The 19,946-nt window shown below is 34.7% G+C and overlaps 1 protein-coding gene across 7 annotated transcripts in view; it reads left to right on the top strand.

The window, feature by feature from the left end:
* The window catches only part of BBS9 (Bardet-Biedl syndrome 9), a 291,335-nt gene that overhangs the window by 69,815 nt on the left and 201,574 nt on the right, over positions 1–19,946 (top strand). For all 7 annotated transcript variants that reach the window (XM_085573314.1, XM_085573315.1, XM_021553255.4 and 4 more), the window contains 2 exons: positions 804–976; positions 2,784–2,936. In XM_085573314.1, the coding sequence (XP_085429440.1) occupies positions 804–976; positions 2,784–2,936 (326 nt within the window). The remainder of the gene's footprint in view (positions 1–803; positions 977–2,783; positions 2,937–19,946) is intronic.

The following is a 19,946-nucleotide window of genomic DNA, read 5'->3' on the forward strand; positions in this document are numbered from 1 at the left end:
ATGATGCCAGTGGTAATGTCAAACAATCTTGAATTAGTAATGTTGAGAAAATTTTAAATAAGTACATTTAAGTTTAAAAGAATTCTGGTTAATTTGATTTACTGCGGACCTTTTTAACAAGGGCAAAAAAAAAAAAGAAGGAACAATTTTGTGTCAAGTTCTCATAGCTACATTTCTATCTCCTTTTTTTGTTAGTTATTAGCGGATGTGTAATGAAAAGATGTAAGGAACTAACATTTGAAAATGCTTTATCTGAAAAAATTAAAAGGCTGCTATGATTTTCCACAATGGTTTTCTCAATATTTATTAGTTAGCATCAGTTAGTTCTATTCATTAAACGAATAGTAATATTAGTTAATTCTGATTTCATAGAAGCTGGAGAGAGGATTGTACAAACATGAACTACAAATAAAATCTCATTCTGCTAGCCTGGTACTTAGAAATTCACTAAAATCTGATGAGTTAAATGAACTTTCTGGGACAGATAACAGGATCTGGTTTTACATTTCAGTTTATATTAACACGTCATTTCTCCACTGAGCCGTTTTGAGAAAGTCATAGTGTGTAGTTGGATAAGAATCACTTTCTACTAATACTAGTTGTATTTAAAGTGAAGTATAGCACAGTCAATAAAACACAAGTATTTCTTTAACACTAGTGAATGTACATGTCCTAAGAAAATCTCATGTAAACTTTGGATGCAGTTAACAAGTTCTATTTGAGTGTTAGTAAACTTTTGTATACTGAATCTATGTGTCTGAAAACTGAGTTTATTAGTCTTGTATTTGTTCTTGTATTCAAAGAACGATACAGGATTCAGAGTGATCAGTTGGAAGACCTTTGGCTGGTAACAAAAGAGCTCATATGCCGACTAGAAGAGCATTTCAGGAAGCAAAACTGCAAGGATTTTGCATGTACCTTTTCTGGTTCAATTCCCCTGCAAGAATATTTTGAACTAATTGATCGACATTTTGAGGTATGTTCCATAAAATGTGACTTTCCAATGGTCTGCTAGTTTAAAATTGGATTTTAGTGCAATGATTAATCAGATTATAACTGGAGTATCCACAGGTATTTGGCTTTCAGAAAATACAAAGTTGTGTCTAAGGGAAAGTCTCTTCAGATTTAAAAAAACCTGCCTTTGTAGAAGTATAATTGGAGGCTCAAGGAAGTTTGCCAGACCAGAAATAAAATAAATGTAGTTACTTTTTCCTGTTTGGCCATGCAGGTGACAATGAAAAATCTCCAGTAGTTCAGATAGCTTGTAGAAATAACTAATAAAATAAAATACATGTATTCTTTTCCCCATACCTTTCCAATAAAAAGTGAGAATTGCTATTTGAAAATTTCTGTTAAACTCATCTATTCGAGTAAAAGCAACAACAAATGTATGCAAGAATGAGAAATACTATTGCTTGTTTTTTCATGCTGCTGAATTTTCTGTGAGGTGGAGCTGTCACCGCCCAGAAAGATGGAAGGTGTCATTGGGATTTTCTGGGATATTTTGAGTAGTTAGCCTAGATCCTGGTCTATATTTCAAGCTCCTGAGTAGTTATTCTATTGTCTTTCAACTGATTTGAGAGTAAAAAAATGTTGATTTTTTTAAAGTTACTGTTTTTGTAGATATACCTCAAACCTAGCCTTCTTTAGATTGTACAGCAAGCTTAAATACATTGAAGTTCAAAATACAGGTGTGATTTCTGGGATTCTAATTTAAACTCTAAGTATATTGCAGCTGGCTCTTTCGAAATTTCTGAATTTATGCTATAATTATCTGGTCTAAAAACGTCAAATGATCTATAAAGACATATCTATGCTTCCATCCCTGTTAGTTTCAACATACCGGTTTTTTTTTTGGCAAGCTTAGGAGAAAATTGCCTGAGTTATCCCTTACCTGATGTCCCTTTTTTCCTACTACTTCTAGTAAACCTTGATAGTGTTTCTTTTTTCCTTAGCACCTCTGAACTTTTTTTCATAATAATGTACTGACAGAATGACATTTTCTTGTTTTTAAATATAATCTGTTATGTAAATTAAAGAAACTTACCTTTTCTCTTCATTTTGAGGCATTTTTGCCTGCATTTGGAAAGCTGTATGTCTTGACATTTCTTCTGCTAGCTATAACATCAACTGTACAGAGGTATCAATGCTTTTTGAAAGACTCATCTTTGGTAATTTTTATTTTTGAGGAATGTACTGGAAGGTATACATCCGGTGCCCAGATAATAAACATTATTATTTTATCTTTTAATAATTTAATCTTTTAAATGTTCTTCTGTGAACACTTCAAGGAATTTTGTTGCTGTTCGCTAGTCATTATAGATAAAGGGAAAAAGGATTTAACTTCAGAAAAAGACAACCATTCGAACAGCACAGAATTCAGTACTTCTATTCATGCTGAAGGAATAACTATTTGCTTTCTACTGCAATGAATATCAAGTCCAGTACACTGTATATGTGTCGTAAATAGCACACCAAACCAACAAGAACCAAGTGGCTTGGTGGTGAAACTTCATTTTTGTTAGTGGCTTCTAGATGAGATATTTATGCATTTTCACAGGTTATTGTGGCTGTTGACAATTAGTTTTGATTTCAGTAGCAAATGATAATTCTTGAAAGTGTTAAACTTTACAAGGTGCATAAAGTACAAAACTGGCATGAACGGCATCATATTTGATATTACACTCTGTCTCAAAAAATTTCCTATCCTTCTCTTGTTTCATTTGGATTGTGCATACATGAATGTATATGACACTTAATTCTTGAAAACCCTTGAATTGCAGCTACGTTTGAATGCTGAGAAGTATCAGGAGATGTTATCTGAAAGGGCTGTACAGTTTCGAGCTATTGAGCGGCGACTGCTGACACGATTCAAAGACAAAACTCCAGCTCCTCTTCAACATCTGGACACCTTGCTAGAAGGAACCTTCAGAGAGGTCAGTATAGTTTGATTATGAGCCTAACCTTTCTTTATCTTGTTGGTAAAACCCGGCTTAAAGCATATAAGCTATGCTTTCCTGGTTTTACCATCCAAGAGACCAGGAAGCAGTAATTTGTTTAACCTAATAGTCCCTGTAACTTTCCAGATGATTTGCAATAGTTTTATTTAATCTGTGACCACAAAATCTTTACTCCTGGGTCATACCAGCTTGACAGCACATCATTCTTTCCTAACTGATGTTGATAGTGTAAATATTTTATAGTTCATGTGAAAATATTTTATAGTTCATAGCTTGTGTAAATATTTTATGGTACACTGTAAACTGGTGGAATGGTTTCGCTGGGGTAACATTCACAACAAAATTGTCTGAGACTGACCATGTCCTTCCTATGGGGATTTATGTTCTAATCATTTCAGAATGTGGTATCTGCAGAAGAACAGTGTTTATAAAAAAAGAAATCCTTCCCAAACCATCCCCATACTGAACAAAGAATAAACCAATTTTTCTTCCTGCCTCAGCTCTGTGTTGCTTTAGGATAAGTTTTTCATGATGTGTCCTCTTTGTTAAGAAATTATTTTATGTGTTTTGGGCTTTTCTATTGGAGGACCTGATTTTACATTCTGACATGCCTTGCTTCAGAAGCTGAGTCACATGTAGAGTTCTTACTGGAAAAAAGATTTACCTTTGCAGTGTTGTATATCACAAAAACTAAAATCCAAAGGTGTTAAGGAAAAAGTAATTTTCCCTACTATTTCATCTAAGAAAACATTTATTTAAATTGGACAAAACTGCTTTTCATTGTATGCTTATATATAAGTCAGATTTGCTTTTATTCCAGTCTGTACTGAGTTCACAGGAATATTCCGTTCTTTACTGAGTTCACGTGAATTCACATGAGATGATTTAAGTTTGAAAGTGGGGATTTTCTGGTTGCTTTAATAAATACTAGGTATTGTGCTAGATGGGTTATTCTTTAACACTTTGAAATGGCATGACTAAATAAGCCTGGAAGATTAACATAAGTGAGTTTCTTGAGTCTGCTTTTGCTGTGTAGAACTTTTTGCCTTTAGACTTAGGGCAACTGGGATATGCTTGATAGTTTTCTTGTGTAGTTGATTTGAAAGCTGAATTCTGAGAATATGCAGAAGTCAGGTTGTTGAAGTAGATGCATATTGCCAAAGCTTATTTTATAAAGTCTTTCAAACCAACATTAGATGGATGCTTTTCTTAACATTACTCTTGTAGGATTTTTGAATTGGAGTTAGAGTAGTTGAAAGAAGAATGAGGAAAAAGATTTCTTTTCAAAGAAGATATGTTTACATTTTTTCATAATTGTCTAAACTTGGTAGATTTCTTGGTAGATTTCCTTTGTAATTTCTTTTCTTTGTGGGAATTCCCTTCCAAAAAAGAAATGTTGTTATTGTAACTATAAACAAAGTATAGTAAAATGGTGATTGCCATAGAGACCCCACTGCTGCATGTGTTATTTTGAAAGTGAGAGCTGTGGTAGGATTTAATATTGACTCTTCTCTGGGGATGAAATGAAATTGCTCAATGTTGCTTTTTTTGTATTAGAAAAGACCTTGTTTTCTTTAATTCAGTATCATATTCTGTCTTTATTTGAACAAGTATGTCTAATGCAAATAGTTGAGGTATTCAAAATATGATAAATGTGTTTTCTGGAAAGGAATAATGAGGCTGCTTAAATATGAACAATCTCACTCCAAAAATTCTTTTAGGCATGTAGCTTTTTGACATTGAAATAAATATGACTTTTCTTATAGTTGTCTGAGAATGTCATATCCTCTCTTATGTTAAATATTTTTATAATGAGAAGAAATTGCCTTGTTTTATTCCCTCATTTTTCACTAAAGTAATTGTTATGTGCAAAGCAAAGTAAGGTTTTGTTACTTCTCACATTGTGTTTTGTACTTGGAAGGGAAATTTCTGTATTTTGGTTTTATAGTGCATTCCAAACCTTTTCATCTAGAGTGGAAAGGGCTTTACAGTTAGTGAGTGTGTGATTTTATTCATCATTTTAACACAGAATTTCCAGGACTTGGGCACCATATGAATTACATTCTTAGTAAAATAATTATTATAGTGTAGGATTTTTTTTTTTAATTGAGGCTTTAGTATTATAACCTCTGCAAATCCCCAGAGATATAAAGGTGTCTTGCATTGCTGTCTGCATTTCTTTGCAGATGTATACCTTTTTATGAACAACTTTTAAAATACAAATCAAATAATGAATATTCAACTCATGTAGTTTCATTCCCCAGGTGTGATAAATACTTTAAACATGTTCTGTATGGTTTCTTTGCCCACCTGCAAATAGTTATGAATTTCTGAAGTGATTCAAATTTTACAACTAAAGTAGATTGTAAATGTTAATTTTCAGATTTTCAGCTTTAAGTAACAGTTGTGTTTGTGTGATAGGCAGGTAAATGTACAAAGCCAAAGTTACAGATTTCAAACTGGAGAAAATTAATCAAGCTGCATTTCATTCCCTGGTAAAAAGCATTTCTATTTATGAAGTAATTTTTTGCATTAATCCTTGTACATTACCAACAAGGCAGGCTGTATTTAGTGCCCCAATAAAATTACTGATTGGTCTATTAAAAGGAAACTTTAGCTTTACCTTCCATCTTGACAGTAATGAAATGTGTAAACAGGCATCAGTGTGTGCAATGATGAAAAGCTTGCTTTTAGTTTTTTAGTCCTGTTTATATTTTCTTCTAGAACTTGACCTTCTTAAGTAATATTTTAGATCTAAATAGATTCAAGTGAGTGTTAACAACAGTTAACCAATAGTGACATCAGGTGATCCATTCTGGAAGGAAAAGGAAAGCTGTTACGTACATAGTAGTCTTGTGCATTTGGAATAGGAAATGTTATTCTTATGATCTTGAAGGAGGATTTGTAGGAAGGTAAAAATAGAAAAAAAATCAATGAAAATAATAGAAAAAATCAATTCAAAATAGATTCTATTTATATACCCATGAAATTCTTGATCTGCTAAAAATAAGCAGCGCACGTGGACATGCTGCTAACACTTGCTCTAAGAAATTTTAATAAGCTACATTTAAAAGCCATTAAATGGTAGTTGAGATTCCATATATGTTTTGTAGTTTAAAAGACTTCAAATATGAAATGAGATTGTAGCAAATTTTATGGTAGCTGTTGTAAACAGCATGTACTTTGTATAATGCTCCTCTACTAGAGACATATTATTGCTTAAAAGTGCATTTTAATAATATTTTATGTCTACAATGTGTTTTCTGTCATAATAGAAAAAAATATTCATAGTTTGGCAGTAGCTGCAGGTTCTTACCCTGAAATCATAATTTTTATGCATTGACTCTTGGCAAACATTACTTGGATTTCCAGGTACAAGCTGGAATTAATAAATGTCATAAAAATGAGATGCTTCAAATTCTTATTTCAATGCACATGGATTTTATCCTACTGAATATAAGCAATATTTAGCTGTAAGCTGTGTTTAATTCTGTTTGGAAGCCTACCACAGTTACATTCTTTTGGGGAAGGAGGAGGATGAATTTTAAATATGGGGTGGAGTTCTCCCAGGGCACTGACTGTTCTTTAGCCACTTCTAAATACTTAAAACATGAATCTGAGACAAGACTGAGCAGTTCCAGTTTACAAAAAACAATGTAATTACAAAGAAATCACTTCTACCTTGCATTGTTTCTGTTACTATTAAAAAAAAAAAAAGCCAGAAAAAACAAGGCAAATCATGATTTTCCTGTATCCTCACATTTTCAACATATATAGTATAGTTTCCTTCCTATTCTTTGATGGCACTACTGTGCAGTGGCTTAGGTTTCCCTGTCTTCTGAGGTCTCTTCATCCCCATCCTGTAAAACCACTGACTTTCTTATGCTTTAATGATGAGATCTTATCTTTTGCTGTTGGCCCCAGTCTCCCTCTGGCAGTTGCTTATTTGTGCACTGTCAAGCCAGCACATGAATTAGTGCTGACTAGCAGTAGCCACCTACCCAGACAGAAGGGATGATGCCCTCTGCCTCAGTAGAAACAGTTAGATAATGTTTCTCCCCTCCTGTTCTGCTGATAAAAATAAAATTTAAAAAATCACATATAGAGGAACTGAATGATTTATGGTGCTTCATGTTAAAATTTTGTGTGGTCGTTGGAAATGACAGTTTCTAGGAATGGACTGACAGAACAAATCTGACATAAATGGCCAGCGAAGTGCCATAATCTTAGACATCTAGACTTAAGAACTACATATTTTCCAAATTGTGTCTTTTTTAAAGATCAGTGATACGTTTTAGCTTTTCCTTGAGGTCTTTTATAAATTTGAGACTATCTTCCATTAGTGAAAGGATTTAACACATTTTTCTAACCAGAACTAATTGATGCTGAAAATTTGCTTCCTTTATTTTCTCCTAATTCAGCTATTCCTCTGTGTTCATATTATTTATTTTAGTACTGAATGACCTGTCTCTCACAAACAGTTGGCTGTAAGTAGTAATAAGGTGATTTTCAATGTGATTTCCTAATCATAGTCAGTAAACAATTAGAATCTATCTAGATTACTTTGCTGTATTTAGTACACAGTTTGTATTTATCTTATCTTGGTCTTGCATCTTGTAAGTTCTGTATATAAATTGCATCTTGAAGAGATAAATGCACATGGGAATTTTTCACCTAAAAACTCTTCTTGAAACAAATAGTCTTTCTGATTTCAAAAAGTGCTTATAGGTTTTTCTTTTAAGGTAGTAGGAAATAACACAATCTTCCTTCTGGAAAATAAGTGTAGTTTTTTGTCATCAGTCTGTTAAAAGTCAACAGGTAACCCAATTGCTTCCTAGTAGAGACAACGTAATTCCTTATTTAGACTAAAGAAGGCAATTCCATCAGGAGGATCCATTTTAATTACTTACATGGCAGTAAACTGTATAGGAATTTGTTGCCTGTTACTGAGAAAGCTTTGTCCACATATAAAGGTAGCCCTTTTCCTTGAGGTCTGAGATGTGAGCTGTCCCCTCATATACAGCCCTGGAAGTTAGTTGGGCAGCTTGGAGCATTCAGTAGAGACTTCTGAAGAAACAAATGCATTTTTGCAAAGGATTTGGAAGCCAGATGTGTCTAAATAAATGCACTGGTTCTTTTAATTAGTAACATCACAGGATTTGTCCTTTCTCTTTCATATGGAAGTCTTGAAGAAAGGTGCATATATTTGCAGAACTTTGTGAACTTCATTAAACAGCTGTTTCTTTGACATAGCCTAATTTAAACAGAAAGATGGACTACCTCATGTTTTTGAGATGAAGTTTAAGCAACTGCGCTATTAATGCCAGCTGCCAAAACTTAGGACTGGCCCATAGTTTTATGTTTTTATGTTGCAGCACAAGATTGATGCTTAAGTGTCCTTCTGTTGTTTGTTGTTACTTTGGTTTCTTTTTTTTGGCCACTGTTTCGATCCTCTTGGAACTCTTCTGTTCCATGTCATTTTCAGAATGACTCTGAGTAGCTGTACTACATGACAGGATCTATTCTGGTCTCTGGTCTTAAAAGTTGATATTTTGGTAATCAAATCTAAAGCAAACTTCATTTTCTTTTTCTCAAATAAAGAAAAGTATGTAGAGCAGTACACAAAGCATGTAAGATCAGATCTGCAGCTCAAAGAACATGCAGCTCATGTTAAACAGTTAACTGTTTTTTTTTTGATAGAAGCCTCCAAAAAAAGAAAGCTGTGATACAACAAACGGTGCAAACTAAATGTTTCATCCCTGAGCAAACTTAGAAGGCCAAGGGAGGTGCACTAAATATTTATGTTTCTTGAGATTTTGGCAGAATGTGTAATGAAACTAAATTTTGGACAGAACTTAAAGGAACTTAGAATCCCTCTGAGCATATCTTACTTAACTAGACAATTGTGAGGAACTTTTAGCCCAGTGTTACTGATCATGCATGTTATGTCTCTCTTTTGTTGTGGTTTGTGATTAAGCAGGAGTGTTGCAACCTTGTCAAGCAATATTTTATGTATTTAAATAGTGTGTGCTGGTTCTTGTCCATTTTAGAGTATTTGACACTATAAGGCAAAATTAGTTTTGGGTGTAAATCATTACAGCATTGAAAGAACTACTTGATTTCAAATCTCTGAAATGTGGCACTTCATATAAAAAACAGTTAACAGTTTAAAAATATCGAAACATCAGCATATTTTGTCCTCCTTTTGGAACACTTGTGATCACTTTTCTGAACAGATCATTGGCTGATTTAAGTCCTCATTTTTCCTGAGGTTATAACATATGGGGTTCTGGCCCAATGTCCTTTTGCTGGGGGTATTGTCACACATCTGATTCACCTGTGTTCAGCATCAGCTAGATGTGAATGTGAGGCTATCTGGAGGCTTTACACCTGTGTCAAACTCAAACAAAAAGGTGTACTAATAGCCTTCCCATAGTACTGCATTGATGTAGCTATGTGGCTCCCAGGTGGGGATGGTTCTCCATCTCCTGTCTTTCAGCTGGTGTGGAACAATTCTATGACTGTCTGCTACATTCTCTACAGCTCTGTTTTAGTCTCTTGCTGTGCTGCTGGGAGCTGTACCAAGCAGTTCTTCAGGCTAGTATGCTCTAGGTTTGATTTTGTATCTCTCCTGCTCAGATTTTTCTGGAATCCAATTAACTCAAACTGGTGACAACTCTTTAGGCTTTGTCCAGTTCCTGGTACTGAATTACCCCTGAATGTATATTTGACACTTAAGGTACTTTATAATTCTGTGAAGGAATTTTTAATTGTGCGTGTGTGCATGAATTTTCTTGTTATAATGAAAAATACAGACAGGTGTGTGGAAAAGAGATCCACTCCAATTGGAAGGTCTAAAGTTATTTTCATCTGTTCAGCAGATTTGGATCTTGTTGCTATGTTTGTGCTTTCTTTCTCCCCTCTTTGCTTTTCATTTTCTTTGTTTCCCATTTTTCTCTGCTCTCAGAATAAGATTCCCCCAGTTATCAAATGATAGCCTTACATTTGATTTTTGAGTCTGTCATTTCTGGTTCTTGATTGGAGACTCGCATGACTGAGCTGACTTCTAGCTAGACAGTTTTTTTGTTCAAGGGAGCTGGAAAATACTCCAAGTTAGTGATTCTTGGTGGTTTCAGACTGTTAGATATTGTAATTTCTTTTGATATTTATGTAATGATTTCAGCACAAAGATGGAAAATATATTGAAGGCAAATGCCTTTGTCAGTGTTCATGTCCATGTGCACATACATATCTATAAATACTCATAATTCATCATATCTTTATTTTAGTCCTCAGAGTTGTTCCTGGGTGTATTTTTAGTATTTATATAAATTCCAGATTTCTACTTCTATGATAGGTGGTACCAACAGGTCCAGCACCTAAATTACTGCAGAAAAAAATAGAATCTCCTAATTTTTCTCCTTATCTCATTTCCATCTACTGATTAGGAAGCCAGTCTCATATTTTCTAATCTGTGATTACTACACTGTTAGGTGTAATACCAAGTATGTTTATTACAATTTTTAAAGTAAATACAATTTTCTAATGTTTTGAAAGGCAAGGTACTGTTCCTTGCAGTATTTTAACACTTGCAATGTGTGGAGCACTTGGATTGTTGGTGGTTTGTAGTCGGTGACAAATAAAACTCAATATGTTCTGTTCACTAAAACACAGGGAATGACATTAAAGGTCCATTAACTCTTTGTTTAAGCCCCTTAACTCTTTTCCTTGCTTATTAATCAGTTGATAAAAATCTCAAAAGCAATCATTACCGATTGAGTATTCTCTCTGCAGTGGCACTTCTGACACACAAAGCATCAGCAACTCGACGTTTTGGGCATGATTCATTACTTGATTAGTAAGGACTTTTACCTCAAAGCAAAACCATTAGGGTTTATCATGCATGACTCAAATGCTATATATCACACTCTCTCCTGTAATAGTCATTTTCCCCAGATAATGTCAGTGAGAGCTACACCCATAGTATAAATTAGCTCTTTTTGGCTTGAATAAATACGCTGTTCCTTGGAGGAGTTATATTTAACTTCTCTTGTTTTATTGCTGTTTCTGCTAAATGTAGCTTTTTCATAGCCACTAGAAGCAGCTTGTTGGCTATTACATATAATTAAAATTCTCAATTTTACTGGTGTTCAAATAGTGTTATGTTTCTATTTCCTTTAGACTTATTTAAATTTAACAGTGGAATACTTACAATATCATCAAAGCCCCTTTTTATTAGAAGATGTATTCCAAAAAAAGGTCTGAAAGTAGTTAACTGTTCTTGGGAAACATATATTAGAATTACTGGCAAAAGTCTTCTGTATTTTGGTCTGTGGTAGCAATTACATACTTCAGTGTGGGACAGTCTTCTGTCAGGTTAGTCACATCACAAGACTGGGACAAATAGGTAAATTGTTCACATTATCAATAGGATTTTTTTTTTATTTTGTGGTGGGAATTGGACACATGTAAAAGAAAGAAACAGCACAGCCATCACAAGAGAAAGAGATTGGCAGTAAAATGGTCTTGTGTGGGTAGATATGGCAGAGAGTGCCTCAACTGGAGTCTGTTGGACTGCATTCAGTCTGGTCTGTCATATTTTCCAGCTACACTATGCTGTGTCCTGCAGCCCTGTCTACTGAATTACTCCCCTTGAACCTGTGAATAACCAGCTTTGAACACCCACTGCTCCATTCAAATCAGTAAAGGAGCAGAGATGTGATTTTTATTAATTTCTTCCCCCCACTCCTCTTGGGGTGGGGTTCCCACTTTAGTCCTGTAGCACCACTGTGACCTCTTGAAGGATTCTCCAGACTTTGGTTCAGTCCTCAGGGGCACGGGCAGATTGTACCCTCTGGTGTATAAAGGCAATGTAAGAAGTTATTTTTGTCACTTCTTGTGATGTAAACATTCTCTGGCACTTTCTGTGACATTTGTTTCAATAGCTTATGACTTTTTGAAGGGGAAGAAATAATATCCCCTTGTAATGGTAGATCCTGTATCCTCAGCATAATATGAGGTCACCAGACCATATATGAGGGCTTTCTGTAGGGACTGAAAGAGCCTGTGGGCATTTGAATGAGTGAAAATGGAACTGGTTGTCTACAATTCCCCAAAGAAAAGAATACTGATAAGTTATTTCTTTGAAAGAAATGTCATATCAGATAATCTGGATTATTGGATACCCTTGTTGAAGTTTAAATCATTGACAGTCTTACTGGGAGAAGTGTATTCCATAGGCAAGGGAGGAAGTGCTATGCAGTAGTGTAATCAAAACTTGAGTAAAAAAATTGATACTGTCTTCATGAAAGGAGGGAAACACTCTTATTTCATGCTCCCTAGAAAGTTTTGTGTTTCAGCCCTGTAATTTTGTAGTATGGAAGAATTTGAGGCATAAAAAATATATAGCTAAGAACTACTGAGTGTTCCTGGTAGAAGTCACAGTGTTTACTTTGGGAGTTTCTATACATGATCTTAGTGAAATTTCTCTTTTTAATTGAATAGTCCAGCTATGATGAATTAAGTGACTATTACAGGGTTATCAATTTTTCTTCATTTCTTCATGCAGTACTATGAGCATTTTTGGTGGCTTGGGACATAATTTTAATAGTTTGCTTTTGGGTGGCTACTGTACATGTTTTACCAGTGTGTACATGGGTGCAAGTGCCTTCAGATAGCAGAAATAACATTGAACTAGATAATTTTCTGCTGTAAGGTCAAGATAAAGGTACTGATTTTTTAGATATACAGTAGAAGACAGTTTTGTATTGTAGATGGATGTCAACTATATGTTGGTTTCAAATTCACCAAATTCACAGAAATTCACCGAATTCACACTTTCATACTTGGATTCAGTGAAATTCCTGGTTATACATTCATTATACCAACAATAAATACTAAGGGGGAGAGCAACATAATTCATGTAATTCAATAGCATATTATGCCAAACTCAGATTTAAAACCAAACAGAAAGATCTCCCTTGCCCCAAAATCAAACAAGAAACCACATAGGAAATAAGTATTTCCTGGCCAAATTAACTAAATTATTTACTCATCTACTGCTTGCAAATCTTGGTATCAGTTGGGTATTGAAGTGGATTTGGTTGTAGCTGTACTGTATACCTAGCAACACCAAGCTATTTTGTCTGCAAACTTAACTAAAAATGTTTTACATTGGTCTGTACAACTACTTACTTCCATTACCATATAGAGAATGAGCATCTAAATTACTATTCTGTTTTTCTTGGGTAGTCTTGCAGGTGTGAAATTTGATTTAGTCACTGGTGATGGCTGGCCCAAGATGACTTGTATAGACCAATGTCAGAGGTGGAAATAAGACCTCACATTATCAGTCCCCTGCTCTGCACACTCCTGTTCAGCTCAGTGAAGAATCTGTGTAGTATTACTTACTAGTGGCAGTATAGTAGTAGACTGTGGATTCCTGAAGAAAAAGCAAATTCAAAAACAGTATAGGTGATTTATCATTAAAAAAAAAATCTGTTTCCTTGTGTATGTGTCCTTTGCACTCAGATCAGGGCTGCTGCTTTAGCCACTACCTTTCTGTGGAAAAATGTAACTTGTGTGGTCATTCTCCCAATTTAGATCTTTTTAATAAAAGGTACAGTTTATATTGGAGCCAAACTGTTGGTTAAATCTGTAAACTAACAGAAGAGAAAAGAACTTTCTTCTCCATTTCTTCCTGCCAGTTGGCATCTCAACAGGTCTACTTTATATCTCAGTTTTGCTTAACTACTAACTTCTACAGAGTATTTTTACATTGTAAAGCTTATAATTATTCTGTTGTGGATAGTTTAGTATGAAAGGGGAAAGTTGGTTAATGAAGGAAAATTTGACATAATGAACTGTGAGGTTCAGAAGTCAGGAATGAAGAAGACGGTAATGATGAGTATCATAACTAAAGACATAAAATTTTCAGGCTTTCATTGAATAGAATGTTCTGCCCATTCTGCTTGCCTTGAGTTCTTTGACAAAGTTTTGTGGCTGCCAATTTCTTGGTTTAATATTAACAATTTGTTTTGGATACAGACTTAGTGCTATTTAGATATCTTAAAATTACGCGTTTGCTTGAATTTCTTGTTAGATGCACAACAAGGACCCTGAAATGTTGAGTTGACAGAGTTTGACCATAATAACTGTAATCCTTCTTTTTCCAGAAAGCTTCTTGGTGAATCTAGAAAACTGTATGTATGGCTGCTGAGGCTATACTTGCCAGTTAAATTCCTGTAATATGGGAGAGAGAAGTATGGAAAAAGACATTATATATCACAGGCAATGGATTTTTTAAAAAATGGTATTTTTAAAGGAATCATTCCATTTCCCTTTAGGAAATTTGAAAGTATTTGGAATGGATAATGTAATTTTTATCTTGTTCATTGTTTATATTTTTAAGGTTAGTCTACTTAGAAAAAGCAACACCTATTAAAGGCCTTTGAATTCAGAGTCTTTCATGTTACAATGAGTCTATTTACTGCTGTCAGTAGGCTTGTAATATATTTAGCTTGAAGAGGTTAACAAGCATACCTTGGAGTGTTACTTTTATTTTCTGTTCTGTGACACTCAGCAAAATCCCATTATACAATTGAGTAGTATTATAATGTTAAAATGTTAATTTGTTCTGCATTCCGTTAAAATTGGATTTTTTTCTTGTGCGCTGGCCCATGCGTTTTGTATAAAACCTATAATTTAAACACTACTCCATAGAAATGCTCTAAATTAGTAACCTTTTGCCTTTGCTACTTTAATTACATCTCATTATTTAGTACTTAAAGAGCAACCTCTAGCTACTGGTTAAATATTTGCTAGGTAAATAGATTTGTCATGTTAAAGAAAACAGTAGCCCTTGCCTTGGTTGTAATGTGTTTAGGATTTCAGAGTTTTAAGAAAATTATGTGCTTCATGTGCTTTAACTTCTTTGAATTTTTCTTCTTTTTTTCATTTCTCCTTAATGAACATTTCAATAGCTGTCTGTTGCATTTCAATAGGTAATTGAATGTCTGTCTTAAAATAAGTATTTTGAAAAGGACTGTTGTGTTTTGACATGGTCTGTGTCTTCTAGTTACTTTTATTCCTTTTAGCTTTTATAAGCATCTGATACAGTAAATTTCTGTTTTTATTATGGAAGCAAATATAAAGCAGATTACTTGTTGGCTACAAATAGCTGTATTTCAGATTTTTACCTCCTTTTGGGAGGAAGGCTGTTTTGTTTGATCAAAATCACAAGGAATAATATTCACTGTCTTTTCTGACAAATTTAAAGATCACTTCTCTTTGGTCTTTTAATTGTATGCAGAAATTATTCTGCAGAAGTTATCAACAGTTTGCAGGATGACATAATCTTCAGTATTTTATTCACATCCACTAGATTGTATTTTTTGCTCTTTTTATTGCTTTGTATTTTGCTATTTTTGATTAGTTTAAAACCATGTGAAGAAATTATAATTTACAATTGCAATATTAAACTCCCTGTCATATGGAAATGTATCCTGTTTGATTTCCTATTCTACTTTCTTTTTTTTTTTTGTCCTCAAGATCCACAGTAGTAGAAGCTCATTTACAACAGATTTGTCTATCTGACAAATTCCTACCCAGTACCTAACTACTGCTCTCCTTATCTAGTTATTAAATTTTGTCTGCACTGTCCATTTGCTTTTGGAAGCCAGTGTCTCCAAAAAGTTCCTTCACCCATTCTTCCCATATATTTTCTTACAGTACAGGTTAAAAATTTCAGACTGGCATGGTTACATAGTATCACTGACTTTATTTTTAACAAAGGAAACAGGGGCAAATGGAGAAAACACATTGATGCAAATCTTCATCTTGTTCATGTGTTTTTGATTCTGTGGGAAACCCACTTATGGAACAGATAAACATTTGTCCTCTAGTGTATACTTTTGTTCCTGTAAAAATCAGTTTTAATTCCTGAAACATATTAGACTTTTTCTCAAAAAAAATGATATGGGGGAATAGCAGCAATGCATTTCCAGGGAAACTGGTTGTCCTGTCCAATTCTAGGCTAAGTAGTTCAACCTTTACAGAAGATAGTTTCTTTGAAAACTTCTTTATGTGTGTTGGTTTTTTTATGCCAGTGTTTATACATTCTGTATCCATAAGCTCTGAAACCATTACTTTACTATTCATGCAAAGGTTTGAGTGTTTTGTTGCTTATTGTCTGTATTTATTCTTGGGTTTGGATTTAGCAAGTCAGTCTGTAAAGACAATAACTGCCTAAGTGGCCCTGGTTTTTAATTAATTTATTTATTTATTTTCACAATACTAAAAAAAGCTCTTTGGAAACCCTTCCCTGAGAAGAGTTTTTGAGATTTATGCGGATTACAAAGCATAAAGAAGGGTTTCGTTAATTTTCTTTACTAACAAAAATGCCAAGATACGATTTTAGCAGGTGTTAGTAAAACTGAAAAGCATGCTGTGTGTTTGGGGACTGGTGCCAATATCTGTGTTTGCAGCAGCCAAGACAGGTCTAAGAGTTTCCCTCATTGCCCTCAGAAGATTGCAAGAACATGCCTGTGATATTTCTGTTTGGTTGAATCTGTGATATTTACTTCCCCTTAAATGTTTTTTCATTTTTTGGAAGTTAATGGCCACTGCAAAGGAGTTCTTACTCTCTGGAGAGAGGGGAGGGGAGAGAAGGAGGGAAGGAAAGAAAAAGTCAGAACACTTTGTTTTGAACACAGGTGCATTTTTCTAGTAGGAGGTCACATTTAATTTGTGTAGCATGTTTTGGTGGTTCTGGAGCAGATCCTCAGCCAGAATGAATTATCATGGGAGTTAATAGCTCTGACTGTTAGCACAAGCTGTGGTCTGTTCTCTAGCCCAGGTAAGTTTCTTCATTTTTTAAAGTTGAAACAAATGTGACTGAATTGTAACATTTCATAAAAGAAATTGCAGCATCTTTTTAAAAGAGAGTCAAAGTCTTGTCTTATCTTCTGCGAATGCTATAATAACCTGTGTGGTCTCTTAATTTTTTTTTTGTATTTTGATTGTGGATCAAATGGAGAGGGCTAGGTGTCTTTGTATATGTTGCTTTTACAGAATAGCATGTATATCAAGTGAAGGATAGGTAAAATGATGAATTTGCAAATCCAGGCTCTTCCAATCTCTGTTTCAAGAGGCTTTTCTGTGTCTTATTGAGGCACTTATTTATTTATTCTGAACTTGGGGAGCCCTCTTTAATTCAGTTCTATCTAGGAATGTTTTAGATGCTCTAGTATTAAAAGTAGGCCACTATATTAGGCCAACAAATATGGCTCTAAATGTCTAGATTCTGGTTTGACAATATATATGTTTCAAAAGAATACACTTTTTACAATAAACAAATTGCCTAAATTTTCTTCCTCTCTCTTTTATTACCTTTTGCATCATGTATGGAACAGATTTACTTTCAATGGAAAAATGGATTGTTCCAGCAGAGTGCAGCAAAAGACAAATATTGTAAATATGTCTGGCTTTTGTGTCAAGAGTTGGTATGTTGTAAAAAAAAAAAGAGCTCATCATATATAAAATACCAAATTTTGGAACAAATGTATAAGAAGATTGCAGTCTAATTAATTTTTTTTCAGCTATTTTTTCCTTCTGAAACATTGATAGAATTTATTAGAAAAATTATAATTAAAGAAGTGTTACGATAAAATTAGGTAAATTCTAAAGTCTCTCAAGCATTCCTGAGAAACCGAAGCAGAACTTTGAACAGTAGGTAGCTAAATGCTACTGGTTAGTACTTCATCTGAGGCCAGACCACAATCTGATGGAAGAGTTGAAAATACAATTTAGGTTTCTTGTCTTGCTCCCCATACTTAAGCTATTAGCCTCCCCTGTCTTTTATGATTTTAGCTAGAAATACTTGTTTCTTTGGTGGTATTTGGTGGTGGTGGTGTTGTTTTTTTTTTTTTTTTAACCAGCATGATTGCTTAGAAGTTTGCAAGTCTAATGGTTTTGGCCTTTGTTTCACCATAACACACAAGCATTTTTCTTTAACCTTTTAAAGCCTTAATTTAATTGACGCCATTAAGATCAGATTATATAGTTGCTGTGACTCTCCAAAATGTAAGTAAGAGTAGTATGCAAATAGAACTATCCAGATAATACATACCATTTTAGTCAGTCTTCCAGAAATCGTGAGGGGAATTTCCCAGTGATGCCAAAGGTTTCTTGCATGTTCCTTGCATGTCTGCATGTCTAAACTCATTTAAGGATGCTTTTTCTTCACATAGGCAAAACTTTGCTGGATAGCAGCAATACAGAAGAAGTGAAAACACCACCTAAAAGTATATAAGTATATTTTTTATAACACTGGACCCAGTAGTAGTTTTCAGAAAATAAGAAACTAAGCCTGAAAACATGTTGGTGAATCTAAGAGCGACATATATTCAGTATTTTCTTAGCTAAATATGTATATTCAAGAATTGAAAATTAAAAAGGATGCATAAAATATATCTTAAGAAATCTCAAAGGAATGTGGTTTTCTTTAATCTGCCTGCTAAAATTCATATAATTTGAATCAAGCCATAGATTTTTATTAATACTCTCTAGTGTTGTTCCCATGTCAGAATCTGGATTTAGAGCTGTAAGCAGGCTTATGTTTTCACTGTTTGGGTTTCAGCCTGATCCCCTGGTCCTCCTGATCCTGGGTTTCAAAAATGCCTTCCACTGCCAAAGTTAAAGTGGGAACTATTCCCAGAGAGTTCATTCTCAGCTCATTAATCAACATGAGCAGGTCATGTGAGGGAGTGAGGATGAGTGAGTCTGCTGGGATCCCCATCCAGTTGTTTGTGGGCACTGATGACCCATCACCCCACAGTCTGCCTCCCATCCATCAGCAGGTCCCCTTCCCTTCTTGCCACCAGTGGCCCTTCCCTGACAGCTTTGTCCAGTAGAAGTGCAGGGTTTTGCACCAGTCCCTCCCCTGTCCTCCTTACTGGTCAGATGAGGACAACTCCCTAGGGCACAGTGGGTAAACTGATGTTGCCATGCTGAAGGGGTACGGATGTTTGGAGAGGAATTAGATCAAGGCTTTTAGGAGGCTGTCCCAACATTTCCATCTGCTGCAACCAATAGTTCCGTAGTTCTCCCATGTCCTCTGGCTCTAGCAGCTGCTGGTAACAGTCCCTGAGATATGCTGAATAATTTGCTTCTACTGTGACTTTGGATCTCTCTGATGGCACTAATAAAAAAAAAAGTTTCTGTTGAATTTGAAAATTCCTGTTTGTGTCTGATCAGGTTGTTCAATACAGTGTGAAGTAATTAAATTTTTCTGGTACCTACAGACTCCAGTTAGTCTCAAGGCATCCAGTGTATTGCATATTCTGCAAGCACAGAAAAAAGCTTTTCCTTCCCCACCCCCCAAAGATCTTGGCATTTCAGTTCACCAAATCCTAACCAAGTTTTGAATTTAACAGATCTACTATCCTTGGGTAAGGATGAAGGCCAGAATGATAAGAACATGGAGGTTTTTAGGAAAGCTGTTACACAATCAGATGAATCTTGTTCATTTATTGGCTTTTAGTACTGTTTTTTGTTTAAATTTTTGGATCTGTCTCAGTCTGTAGTCTGAAGGGAATTAGTTGCTGACCTTTCCCATACCAGAAAAACAACAGAGCAGGAATAGTGCAAAGCTCATCTGGTATTTTTCTTGCCTTAGCTTTGTAAAGATTTTATTTACAGGAAGACAAGGGGGAGTATATTTAAGAGTCACTCATTAAAGAGACAATGTGATTGTTGGAATGGCCATTATTCCTGTGAAAGTAATAATTTTACAAAGCACATTGTTAGTTTTGGTAAACTAAAGGAAAAGTGGTCAACAAATACAGGCCATAAGGTTCACAAAGAAAAGCTTAAAATTCTCTCCAAATAGTGTGGGACATGTGGCAATGACTAATTTTAGGCCTGTCCTACAGTATTCTTTTACTCTTAAAATTTCTTTTGTGGCCACACTTAAGTTGGAACCTTTCT

The sequence above is a fragment of the Lonchura striata genome, chromosome 2 (genome assembly GCF_050655825.1).
Source record: "Lonchura striata isolate lonStrDom1 chromosome 2, ASM5065582v1, whole genome shotgun sequence".
NCBI lineage: Eukaryota > Metazoa > Chordata > Aves > Passeriformes > Estrildidae > Lonchura > Lonchura striata.